Source organism: Thamnophis sirtalis, unplaced genomic scaffold (assembly GCF_051295495.1).
Source record: "Thamnophis sirtalis isolate CommonGarterSnake01/CBP01778 unplaced genomic scaffold, rThaSir2_p1.2 scaffold_3, whole genome shotgun sequence".
NCBI classification, from domain to species: domain Eukaryota; kingdom Metazoa; phylum Chordata; class Lepidosauria; order Squamata; family Natricidae; genus Thamnophis; species Thamnophis sirtalis.
This window is the reverse complement of record NW_028261383.1, coordinates 19586757-19600401: the sequence shown is the minus strand read 5'-3', so window position 1 is coordinate 19600401 and position 13645 is coordinate 19586757. Positions and strand designations below refer to the sequence as shown.

Below are 13645 nucleotides of genomic sequence, written 5' to 3'. Positions count from 1 at the left end.
ACAGCCCTCAACTCTCTCACACACTGACAGGACGCTAGCCAGATGAATACCATGGATGCTCGTAGGCAGAATTTTTCTTTCTTATTTTCCTCCCCAAAAACTCCAGAGCGTCTTATACTCCAAAAAATATGGTAATTCTTTTCCCCATCTTATCAATATCTGGAGTTTTCCAACTGAGATCTGGAAGCCCTACATCAGAGGTGGGGAACAACGGTCCCTTTTCTGACTTGTGGACTTCAACTCCCAGAATTCCTGAGCCAGAAGTGGATGGCTCAGAAATTCTGGGAGTTGAAGTCCAAAAGTCATAAAAGGCCCATCATTTCCCATCCCTGTCTTACATGATCCATCAACCTTTATGGGGAAAAAACACCACAGCGTGTTTCCCCCACATCCCTCTTGTACCATACTACCACCGTGCTGAACTTTACTCCTCAGATACTCCCTCCCTCTTCCTCCTTCGGCCTTTGTGTGTGAAATAAAGGCCAGTTTGTTCATACTTACCAAGTAGTGGAAGACGACTTCTTTGTCCTTTATGATCTCTGAATTGAGAACGTAATGGACCGGGACGACCGCATGTTGCCCACAGCTTAATTTGCTAGGAAGCTGTTGAACTTTGAGGTAACTTGAACTTGGAGAATAGAAACGTGGTGCTGAGGAGAAGGCAGTTTGGTGTTGAGGAGAGACCCAGTTCGAATCATAACAGTGAGTTTCTCTTTCATAAATTGCCTGGCAAAGAAGAGGAAGGATACCAATTGTCATCATCATCATCTACACTGGACAGTTGAAGAAAAAAGGGCATTGGGAGAATATCTGAAAGACAGTGAAGACGATGCCCTGAAGCTAGCATGCTAGCATGAGCCGAGGTGGCGCAGTGGTTAGGGTGCAGTACGGCAGGCCACTTCAGCTGACTGTTATCTGCAGTTCAGCGGTTCTAATCTCACCGGCTCAGGGTTGACTCAGCCTTCCATCCTTCCAAGGTGGGTGAAATGAGGACCCAGACTGTGGGGGCGATATGCTGACTCTGTATACCGCTTAGAGAGGGCTGAAAGCCCTATGAAGCAGTATATAAGTCTAACTGCTATTGCTGTTGCTATTGCTATGCCATGAAGGCTCTCTGGGTATTGGAGAGTCCAGACCTTCAAGAAAGACCAGATGAAGACTAGAAAAGAGATATGGCAAGGCAAAGTATCACATGGCCAATACATTTATTAAAAAATAGCCAGTATATCAGATAATAACAATATCTGGCAATAACTAAGAGCAGGAAAGTTGACGAGACAGAAGGACTAATTCTAGCTGCACAAGACCAAGCCTTAAGGACAGATGCAGGCAGTCCTCAACCTACGACCCACAACCGAGCCCAAAATGTACGTTGCTAAGTGAGAAATTTGTTAAGTGAGTTTTACCCCATTTTAGGACTTTTCTTGCCCTATTTCTTAAGTGAAATCATTGCAGTTGTTAAATTAGCAACCCGGTCGTTAAGTGAATCTGGATTCCCCGTTGATTTTCCTTGTCAGAAGGTCGCAAAAGGGGATCACGTGATAACACCCCCACCCCCACCCCACCCCCGGGACACTGCAACTGTCATTAATGTGAGTCAGTTTTCAAGCATGACCAAATGTAAATCGCATGGCCATGAGGATGCTAGAATGGTCGCGGGTTCGAAAAACGGCCGTGTCACTTTTTTTCAGTGTCGTCGTAACTTTGAATGGTCACTAAATGAACCGTTGTAAGTCAAGGACTCCCTGTATAAACAAAGCCAGAAATGAGAAGACGTAACAGAGAACAGGGTTGCGGTGGCTCAAAGAGACACAGTGGCTCAGTGGCTAAGACGCTGAGCTTGTCGATCAGAAAGGTCGGCAGTTTGGTGGCTTGAATCCCTAGCGCCGCATAATGGAGTGAGCTCCCATTACTTGTTCCAGCTTCTGCCAACCTAGCAGTTCGAAAGCATGTAAATATGCAAGTAGAAAAATAGGAAGCAACTTTGGTGGGAAGCAGAGGTGGGTTACTACCAGTTCGCACCTATTCGGTAGAACCGGTCCGTCAAATCTACCAAACCGGTTAGAAGAGGTTCCACCAGTGGACCCAGAAAGCAGGCCACACCTACAGAAGAGGTTCCAAAATTTTTTTGAAACCCACCACTGGTCCTTGGATATGATTATTCTACACTATCATGCTCATATTTATAAAACTCAGTGCCTCTGTGAAAGGTAAGGATGACTACTGCGTTTGTGGTGCAATCAGAACATTGCGTGTGTTGAAGTTGTTTTAACGCAAACCAAAGATGCCTTTTAAAAAACAAGTTTACATCATATTCTTATGCATGCCAGTGCTGTGTGTGAGGTAATTTAAGGTGGTTCTGACAAGTGTCGCCGGCATCTTCATATCCGGTCACATGGGCGGCAAGCCACTCCCATCCGGTCACATGGGCGGCAAGCCACTCCCACAAAGGAGGCCACACCCACAGAGTAGGTTCGAACAATTTTTGAAACCCACCACTGGTGGGAAGGTAACAGCATTCTGTGTGCCTTCGGCATTTAGCCATGCCAGCCACATGACCACAGAGACATCTTCAGACAGAGCTGGCTCTTCGGCTTTGAAACGGAGATGAGCACCACCCCCTAGAGTCAGGAACCACTAGCACATATGTGCGAGGGGAACCTTTACCTTTTTCCTTTATGAACTATTAACCTGGGACAAGTATGATCACCTTCATTCATGCTCTTTTAAAATGCTTGATGACTCAATTAATGCTGGCTGACTTTATATACGTACGTATAGTTCAAACACATTTCTCCCATTTCTAAGAATCTTCTCATCTTGTACTTGTGGGAGACCTATCTTTTCACTTATAAATAGGTAAAGGTAAAGATTGTCCTTATTCAACTGTGTCCAATTCTAGGGGGGCAGAGTGTTCACATCCATTTCTCAGCTGAGGGAGTCTGGGGTTGTCTGAATGCTCATTCTATACTCATGTGGCCAACGTGACTATATATCGAGGTGCATGGAATGTTGTTACCTTCCACCAAAACGGTACCTATTTATCTACTCGCATTTTGGAGACAGTAACTGGAGCTCATCCCGTCACTCAGCCCTCGGGTCTTGTACCCGGGTCGCCAGCTTTCCAGCTGACAAGCTCAAAATCTTCAACCACAGAGCCATTGTGCCCCCTCTTATTCAGAGGTGGGCTGCTGGGGGTTCGCAGGGGTTTGGGGGAGAACCTCTAGCTAAGATTCTGTGCAGTTCAGATAATCCCCCCCCCCAAATCCCACTCCTGGCTGGCCGCGCCCACCCCTCCCAGGAGTCCCCACGCGGCCCGTTTTAAATGCACATAAGTGAAGGACGCGCGGAGAGGCTTGGGGAAGGTGAAAATGGGCCTATCGGAAGTTCGGGAAGGTGAGAAACGGGCCCATTTCTGGCCCAGAATTCAGGTCAAAATTTCTATGGCTAAGTCGGACAGTTGTTAAGTGAGTCTTGCCCCATTTCATGATCTTTCTTGCCGCCGTTGTTAAGTGAATCTGGCTTCCCGTCAACTTTGCTGGTCAGAAGGTCGCAAAAGAGGATCACCTACCCGGGGGACCACTGCAACCGTCCTCCGGAGCCTAGGGAGGTTGTTTTCACCCTCCCGGAGGCTCGAAGAAAGCCTCTGGAGCCTGGGGAGGGCAAAAATCCCCCCTCCACTGTGGTGCAGGAGTCTGACTAGGCCATTCCCATCATGGCCACGCCCAGGCAGTAACCAGGCAAAGAACCCTTGCTAAAAATTTTGAAGCCCACCCCTACTCTTATTATAAGTAAAAAGTACCTTCCACATCAGATACTATTTGGCAAAGAAGAGACCAGGCGAAGAACTTGGCTGTGATGTATGGCTAACCCCATCACTAAGAATACTCACACTGATTTGAATAGAATTCTCTGTGTAGCCGGAAGTATCTATGGAGAAGTGGGCTCGTCCCTCAGCATCAGTCTTGTAGAAGGAACTGTTCTGTACTCCTGTTATTTGAAGTTCAACGGTCTTGTTGCCTATTGGCTTGTCTCTGCCGTCCGTAAGCTTAATCTAAATTTACAAAGCAAACACAGGCTTAGAAACATGCTATATTGCTGTGCTAGATTGAAGTCAGGGTAGTTGTGTGAACAGGACTTGGGTCAGAGGGTAAGATGAACTACTCATCTAAGTCCCAAAGGGGCTTTCTCAGGAGGCAACTGGACTTTCTTGTTTTTTCTTTAAAGAGGTTTCACTTCTCACCCAAGAAGCTTCTTCAGCTCAGAACTGGATAGTGGGAAATGGAAGGATTTATATTCCGTGCAGACAGCTAGTCATAAATCCTTCCATTCCCCACCATCCAGGCAGAGCTGAAGAAGCTTCTTGGATGAGAAGCGACATGTCTTCGAAGAAAAACAAGGAAGTCCAGTTGCTTAAGAGTGGGTTGCAATATTAAATTAGACAAATGGGAAAAATTGGGGGGAACAAACTTAAAAATGACACTATCAGTTGCATACAAGGAAAACCAGTACAAAATGTTTTACAGATGGCACCTGGCACCAACAAGGTTAGCTAAAATCTTATCAAATACCTCCTCAAAATGTTGGAAATGCAAAAACAATACACGGAATATATTACCATTTAGCCTGTGAGGAGGCTAAATTTTTTTGGAAAAGGATAAAAAATTGGCTGGAGGCAATAACAGGGGTTAAAATAGAATGGAAACCTGAAGTTTTTTTTAAAATTAGGAATAATGTCTGCTAAATACAAAAAAAGAAATCCAGTATTTAATACTACATATAATTACGGCGGCAAGGATTGCCTTTGCCCAGAAATGGAAAAACAAATTAATTCCAAGCGAAGATGAAATACTAAGAAAGGTTATGGATTGTGCTGAAATGGACAAACTAACTAAAGAAATCCAGGGAAAAGAAGAATCAGAATTCTACCAGATATGGGATAAATGGTATAGGTGGATGGGGGAAAGAACAAGAAATCAATGAAGGAATATAACAAGACTCAAAAAATAATAGTTGTGAGTAAAATAAGAGGGTTAAGAATGGTGAAATCCATATGAAATACAATAGAAGGGGAAATAATATAAGGTGAGCGGTATCGATTGATACATTGCTATTATAAAGAACAGGAAGCTCCTGTTCGTATTGTATTGTGTAAATGTAATGTACGTCTAAGTTTTGTGTGTGTGTATTTTACATGTTTGTTAATTTTTAAAAAAAGAGTGGGTTGCATCCAAAGAGTAGGACAGTTGCACAGTCCTACAGTCCTACTCACCCACCGATTCAATACACGGTTTGAATGAAATGCCTTACCTCCCAGAGAAAGGAAGTCCTGGTTTGTATTAATTGTCCACATTTTCAAACACAACTTTGCTGATTGTCGAAGTTATCTGCGTGGTACCGGAGCCCGTCAGCTTAACTTCTGCCAAAAAGGAATCAACGACACGTGTAAAGCTTAGGAGCAACACAATACAACAACACCCTTTGCCAGTCTTTTTTTTACACACACACACACACACACACACCGGAGCCAAACTCCCCAGCCAGCTGATCGGGCCAGTTTCATTTCTGGGGCTCAGAGAAAGATTCAAAGTTTTCTTGTTAACCATTCAGACAATTATATCCTTTAGTCCAGCCATTTGACATCCAGTAGACGTCAACTTATAAATAGCATTAGCAATAGCTTTTAGTCTTATATACTGCTTCGCTGTGCTTTACAGCCCTCTCTAAGTGGTTTGCAGAGTCAGCCAATTGCCCCACCCCACCCCCGCCAACAATCTGGGTCCTCCTTTTACCAACCTCGGAAGGATGGAAGGCTGAGTCAACCTTGAGCCTGGTGAGATTCGAACTGCCCAATTGCAGTCAGCCGGCAGTCAGCAGAAGTAGCCTGCAGTACCACACTCTAATCACTGCACCACCGTGGCCCACGTTGGTTTTAGTAACTATTCAAAGTTACAATTGCACAGGAAAAAGTGACTTATGATCCTTTTTCACACTTACGACCATTGCGGCATCCCCAGGTCAGGTGATCAAAATTTGTGTTCTTGGCAACTGGTTCATATTTAGGACGGTTGCAGTGTCCCCAGTTAGGTGATCCCCTTTTCCAACCTTCTGACCAGCAGTTGATGGGAAGCCAGATTCACTTAACAACAGCAGCAAGGAAGATCATGAATGGGACAGAACTCACTTAACAACTGTCAGCAATAGAAATTTTGACCTGAATTCTGGGCCAGAAAAGCTCTGTGGCCAAATCCTTTCCAATCCCTGGCGATCCTCAGCAAGCGACTTTCAAACTTGGTGACTTTAAGGTGTGTGGCTTTTGAGTGACCAGCTGGGGAATTCTGGGAGTTGAAACCTGCTCATTTTAAAATCACCAAGTTTGTAAAAACAAAACAAAACAGCGTTTTAGAGGAAAAACTGAAGATTGAAGCTGCAGGCCTCGTGACCCGACAAAACCGCGTCCCCCAAAACCGCGATGTCATCAACGCACCGACAACAGCGCGCCGACAACATAGCGTCGACAGAAGGGCGATTTAAGGGCGATTTAAGTTAAGGTAAGGGTTAGGGTTAGGGTTAGGGTTAGGGTTAGGGTTAGGGTTAGGTTTAGGGTTAGGTTTAGGGTTAGGTTTAGGGGTAGGTTTAGGGTTAGGTTTAGGGTTAGGGTTAGGGTTACATTTAGGGTTAGGGTTAGTGTTACGTTTAGGGTTAGGGTTAGCGTCAGGGTTAGCGTTAGGGTTAGGGTTAGATTAACAGCGCGCTTCTGTCGCCACACTGTTGTCGGCGCGATTCAGTGCTCATTCATCGGCACGGTTTAGAACTCGCGGTTTGTCACCGCGGTTTAGTCGGGTGCAGTTTTGTCAGTCGCCCTTTTGTTGGTGAACCGCAGGCCTCACTCTATAAAGCAGGCTACGCTACCTCCAACCAATGCTATCCTTCACTTGTCTCACATAACTTACCTGTCCCTCTTCTGTGATTACACCGTCCGCACGGATCTCCATCTGAAACCCATTCCTCTTCAACTGGAATATTTTCAGATCCAACACATGAGAGAAGCAGCCGTGAACATCCGCCTGCATGGGAAATCAGAGAGCAGCAAGTTGCCGTGGCTAATTCTCTTTACGCTTCCTGGGTTCCCCAAGAATTTTCCTAGGGTAAACCTTCTCATCCTAAATTGCATTAATAGAGGAATGCAATCAATAGCAGCAATAGCAATAGCAATAGCAGTAGACTTATATACCGCTTCATAGGCCTTTCAGGCCTCTCTAAGCGGTTTACAGAGAGCAGCATATTGCCCCCAACAATCTGGGTCTCATTTTACCCACCTCGGAAGGATGGAAGGCTGAGTCAACCCTGAGCCGGTGAGATTTGAACCGCTGACCTGCTGATCTAGCAGTAGCCTGCAGTGCTGCATTTAACCACTGCGCCACCTTGGCTCCTAAATCAAGATCTTTAATCCTTAATCAAGATCAAGTGATGCGCTAATACCACTCTATAAAGCAGGGGTGGGTTCCGGCTGCTGCTACTGCTGGTTCGGTCAGTGATGCGCCCTGTGTGCGCGCTTGATGCATGCTAGGCGCACATGCACAGTACTAAAAAATGTGCATGTGCAGAAGCCAAAATAAGATGGTGACCGCCTATGGCACCGCCAAGAGAACCAGTTGGGGGGCATGGCAGGCCTGGTCGCTGACGGTTCTGGCGACCCAGGGTGCCAAGTTTACTATCTATTCGGCTGAACCGGAAGGAACCCACCTCTGCTATAAAGCCGTAGTAAGTCCACACTTAGAATACTGTATCCAGTTTTGGTCACTACACTATAATAAAGATGTGGAGACTCTAGAAAAAGTGCAGAGAAGAGCAACCGGGATGATGAGGGGACTGGAGGCTAAAACATATGAAGAACGGTTGCAGGAATTGGGCCTGGTTAGTCTAGTGAAGAGAAGGACCAGGGGAGACATGGTAGCAGTGTTCCAATATTTGAAGGGCTGCCACAGAGAGGAGGGGAATCAATCTATTTTCCAAAGCACCTGAAGATCAGATAAGGAATAATGGATGGAAACTGAACAAGGAGAGATTCAACCTGGAAAGGAACTTTCTGACCGTGAGAACAATCAACTAATGGAACAGAAGTTGCCTTCGGAAGTTGTGGGAGTTTCATCACTTGAGATTTTCAAGATTGGACTGCCATTTGTCAGAAATGGTGTAGGGTCTCCTGCTTGAGCCTAGACTAGACTAGACTAGACTAGATGACCTATAAGCTCCCTTCCAACTCTGTTAATCTGTTAAATCTGTTCTCATACTGTCTCCTGCAGGGACCATTTGTGATCTGCAACTTGGCCCAGATGATTTACTAAAAGGCTGCTGGAGAACAACAGAGAACTTCACTATAGTGAAAAAGCCGTTTTGACCATCCAGGCAAACGGGGGTATATGGCCACATTCTTTTCTTTTCTTTTTTTAGAATCAGAATGAGAATAGAGCTAGAAGGGACCTTGGAGGTCTTCTAGTCCATTCCCCTGCTGAAGCACCTGGAGGATAGAACAAGAAGCAATGGATGGAAACTGATCAAGGAGAGAAGCAACCTAGAAACAAGGAGAAATTTCCTGACACTTAGAACAATTAACCAGTGGAACACTTTGCTTCCAGAAGACCCAACACTGGAAGATTTTAAGAAGAGATTGGACTGCCATTTGTCTGAAATGATATAGGGTTTCTGTTGTGGCCCAGCAGGAGCCGTTGGAGCTGCCGATGGACTCCGATAGCGAGGGACCCTATGAGTCGGCTCTGGAAGATGTGGAGGACCCTGGACAGGGTTCAGACTCTGAGCAGGGACCAGAGAGGCAAAAACGGGTCATTTTTAAGTGAGTTTTCACAAAAATAGAGGGCTTTTTGCCTTCCCTCAGCCCCCAGCAACACTCTGCAGGCTTCAGCAGGGCTGGGGCAAGGCAAAAACGGGGGCGCTGCCGAAGCATGCAGAGTGCTTCTGGGGGCTGAGGGAAGGCAAAAACTTTTTTTTTCTTACTTACCTTTTCGAAATCCTGGTGCATCTTATACACCGGTGCGTCTTATAGTCCGAAAAATACGGTAATTCTTATTTTACTCAAAAAGTGAACTCTCCTGACACAGAGGAAGCCTAAAAGGCCATTAACTTGGTTTAAGCAAGGTTCAAATTGCTCCCATTAAAAATCAAATTGCCCCCCTCTGTGGAGCATGGGTCCCATGTTGGGAACCACTGCTGTAGACAAATTTTCTCCCCGATTGTGTTTGACTCCATGTGGACTCCGGCGGTTGAGGAATCTTCACAAGCCCTGGTCACTGAGGCAGGGGTGAAATCAAATTTACCTTCGCTACCGGTTCGCAAGTGTCAGCGCACCCTCCACCTCCGTGCATGTGTAGGACCTTCCGCGCATGCACAGAGCGTCAAAAACAGGACATGATGCCGTCCGAGCGGGCGGGCGGACCCTCCTGCCTCCACTGCTATCAGTTCACTCGAACCAGATAGAACCAGAACCGGCTGGAATAGCATCACTGTCAGGGGGTCTCTGCTTCAATTTTTGGGACTCACCTCTCCACTGAATTCCTCACAGATGGCTTTGGACTCTTCACCATAACACGAGCTTCTGAAGTAGGAATATCTCCGGCAAACCCTGATGCTGACTTTACCAGGAACTGGCTTCCCATAGGTGTACCTGTGACCAGAAACAGCCAGAACATTAGAAGAAGATGATGCAGCTAAGGAGCAAAAGGGTGGGGCAAAAGGAGAACAAATTACTACTACCGTAGTACAGGTAGTCCTCAACTTATGACCTCTGTTGTTGAGTGAGACATTTGTTAAGTGAGTTTGGCCCCATTTTACAATCTTCCCCATTTTACGATCTTCCCCGCTCAGTTGTTGAGTGAATCACTGCAGGTATTAAGGTATCCACACAGTTGTTAAGAGAACCTGACTTCCCTATTGAATTTGCTTGTCAGAAGGTCGTAAAGGGGGGATCAATCATATGACCCCGGGACACTGCAACCGTCATAAATGTGAACCGATTGTCAAGTGTCTGAATTTTGATCCCTTGACTCTGAGGATGGCGCAAAGGCTGTGAAAAATGGTCCTACATTTAAGTCCTTTTTTTCAGTTCCGTGGTAACTTTGAACGGTCACTCAACAAACTCTTGTAAGTCGAGGACTGCCTGTATAACAGAAGATATGATAAAATGCATCTCAAAACATAGCTATGTGTTATGACCCAGCAGGAGCCGTTGGAGCTGCCACCAGACTCCGACAGCGAGGAGCCCTATGAGTCGGCTGGAGGATGTGGAGGACCCTGGACAGGGTTCCGACTCCGAGCAGGGCGCAAAGAGGCTGGTTGGCCACAAGGAGGCGCCTGAGCCTTGGACCAGTGGGGAGGAGACAAGGGTGAGTGAGCAGTGAGTTGTTCCTGGATGCCCAGCACCGAAGAGCTAATAGGCGTCAGGAACAGTTGCGCAAGTACAGGAGATAATTGCACTCAGCTGGTGGTCATTAGGCTCCTCTCCAGGCTATAAAAAGACTGCTTGTGCACACGCCCCTCTTGCAGACATCAACGCAGGAACTAATGTTGGAGAATAGAATTGTGAGCTGGCAGGCTGGATTGCTGCCAAGACTTATCTGTGTTGGATTGCTGCCACGGCTTATCTGTGCCGGCTTGCTGCCAAGGACCTGTCTGTCTGTTAATAAATTCCGGAAAGTATCTTTGACTCAGAGTGTGTTGGTGTGGGAAGAGGGGGGCGGGGTCAGAACAGCTATGTTACTAAAATTTGTAAAAAAAAAATATGTACCCGTGTTTCCCCCGAAAATAAGACAGGGTCTTATTTGGGCTTCTTGTTTTTGGGTTGCCGGGTGGCCTCTCTCTTGCAAGCAGGCTCCCGAAGAGCCTCAGGGCGAACACAGCAGGCATGAGGTGACCACACTCACGAGCAGCCGCCCAGCAACCTCCCTTTCCAGCCAGACAGAGCTCCACTCACTGACCTAGCGGTATCCCGAAGCACCAACCAACACGAGCGCCTTTGGGGGCCTCCCGGCTCCCGCGGCTTGGCTCCTTTGGGATACCACTAGGTTGGTGAGTGGCGCTCTTCCTGGCTGGAGGGTGGGGTTGTCCAAGGGGCTTATTTTCAAGGGAGGGCTTATATTTTTCCCCACCCGAAAAATATGGCCTGGCCTTATTTTCAGGGCATGTCATATTTTCGGCGAAACACGGTAGGAAAATGAAAACATCAGTGGCATTTTTAGAAACTAAAACTATACCCATAAAATGTTATGACTTGTAGTCCTTCATTTACGACCACAACTGAGGCTGGGATTTTATGTCTTTTTTATGGTGGTCATTAAATGAATCTATTGTCTTCAATGGGCTTTTTTTTTTTGCTGGAAGCCAGAAACAAATACTAGTTTCTACCAAATGAACATCATAATACATGGTCACATAACACAGAAGGAGACACAGGCCAGGAAATGCCAAACTGGAGAATGTCTGTCAGGGAGGAAAAAAATCCTAGCTTTGAATAAGGAAAAAAGAAAGCCAGATCGTTGCCACTTACTTGCCGCAGGCAGTGACTTCCATTTCCTTGTCCAGAATTGTTATGATTGGAGTGGACTTGACGGTAACTTCAAACTTGGGCAACACTAAAAGGAAGAATGGAGGACCAAGATAAAGTCAGAATTTTTAAAAAGGAAGAAAAGAGGTTGGCGGGGGGGGACAGGACCGGAATACACTCTGGTTCATTGTGCCCTCCTTCCCATAGCCGTGGAGCAAAGGTGCAGCTTAATTTTGGGATTATAAGTTGTACAGAGTCATTGATTGAGATGGGCAGCTAAAGAAAAGAAGGGAGGGAGGGAGGGAGGGAGGGAGGGAGGGAGGAGTTTCAACAACAAGCTTTGGAAGGAAGGATGGAAGGAGTTTCAGCAATGGGGTTTGGGAGGGAGGGAGGAAAGAAGGAAGGAAGGAAGGAAGGAAGGAAGGAAGGAAGGAAGGAAGGAAGGAAGGAAGGAATTAGTTTCAGCAATGAGTTTTGGGAAGGAAGGATGGATGGAAGGAGTTTCAGCAATGAGGTTTGGGAGGGGAGGGAGGGAGGGAGGGAGAGAGGGAGGAAGGAAGGAAGGAAGGAAGGATAGAAGGAAGTTTCAGCAATGAGTTTTGGGAGGGGAGGGAGGGAGAAATTAGTTTCAGCAATGAGTTTTGGGAAGGAAGGAAGGAAGGATGGTTGGAAGGAGTTTCAGCAATGAGTTTTGGGAAGGGAGGGAGGAAGGGAGGGAGGGAGGAAGGAATTAGTTTCAGCAATGAGGTTTGGGAGGGAGGGAGGGAGGGAGGAATTAGTTTCAGCAATGAGTTTTGGGAAGGAAGGAAGGAGGGAGAGAAGAAGGAAAGAAGGAAGGAATTAGTTTCAGCAATGAGTTTTGGGAAGGGAGGGAGGGAGGGAGCCTGGCTGGGGAATCTGAGCATTAAAGTCCACAAATCTAAAGTTACCAAGTTTGGAGACCCCTGAACTAAGTAAACAGCTCAGTTTCTCCCTCCTAACCTGTCCATCATTTACAATAATGTCTTTCCCCCAAAATCAGTGCAGTGAAAGATACAACCTAACAACCACCCTTCCATCTCATTTGGGGGTGGGCAAGCAGGCACCGAGACATTGACTTCCTCTTACCGTATTCGTCCACCGTGAAGGGATGATGAATGTGTCTTTCGTCATCCTTCAGAACCACCACTTTGTAGCTGCCTAAGGCGGGCTCGGAAGACAGGGGGAATTCCAGCTGGACCAGGCCCCCCTTCAGTTCCACATCTTTCCATTGGAACAACCGGTTTCTCTTGGGGTCCTGCGAGTCCCGAGGAAGAGGAGGCAGGGACACAAAACACAAGGAAGCAGTTTTGCTGTTGTTAATTTCAAACAATCCAAAACCTCTAACCCTTTCCAGGTGCTCTGCTTTCTGCAGGACATTTTGCCCATTTGTTCAAAGTTAATCAAAGTTTTATTCAAAGTTAGTTTAATGAAAAGAAGGACCAGGGGTCACATGATAGCCGTGTTCCAATATTTGAGGGGCTGACATAAAGAAGAGGGAGTCAATCTATTCTACAAAAAGGACCTGAGGGCAGGACAAGAAGCAACGGATGGAAACTAATCAAGGAGAGAACCAACTACAGTAGTGGCCAAAATTACAATACAATACAATACAATACAATACAATACAATACAATACAATACAATACAATACAATACAATACAATACAATACAATACAATACCAGAGTTGGAAGGGACCTTGGAGGTCTTCTAGTCCAACCCCCTGCCTAGGCAGGAAACCCTACACCGTTTCAGACAAATGGCTATCCAACATCTTCTTAAAGACTTCCAGTGTTGGGGCATTCACAATTTTGGAGGCAAGTTGTTCCACTGATTAATTGTTCTGTCAGGAAATTTCTCCTCAGTTCTAAGTTGCTTCTCTCCTTGATTAGTTTCCACCCATTGCTTCTTGTTCTACTCTCAGGCGCCTTGGAAAATAGTTTGACTCCCTCTTCTTTGTGGCAACCCCTGAGATATTGGAACACGGCTATCAGGTCTCCCCTAGTCCTTCTTTCTATTAAACTAGACATTTATCTGAAATGGTATAGGGTTTCCTGCTTGAGCAGGG

The 13645-nt window shown here is 46.2% G+C and overlaps 1 protein-coding gene across 1 annotated transcript in view; it reads right to left on the bottom strand.

The window, feature by feature from the left end:
- The window catches only part of LOC106552808 (alpha-2-macroglobulin), a 76984-nt gene that overhangs the window by 40769 nt on the left and 22570 nt on the right, over window positions 1-13645 (bottom strand). Inside the window, exons 6-11 of the mRNA XM_087708046.1 lie at window positions 12665-12833; window positions 11561-11645; window positions 9559-9682; window positions 6954-7067; window positions 3893-4054; window positions 502-726 (exon numbers count right to left, since the gene is read on the bottom strand). Coding sequence (XP_087564172.1) covers window positions 502-726; window positions 3893-4054; window positions 6954-7067; window positions 9559-9682; window positions 11561-11645; window positions 12665-12833 — 879 coding nt within the window. The remainder of the gene's footprint in view (window positions 1-501; window positions 727-3892; window positions 4055-6953; window positions 7068-9558; window positions 9683-11560; window positions 11646-12664; window positions 12834-13645) is intronic.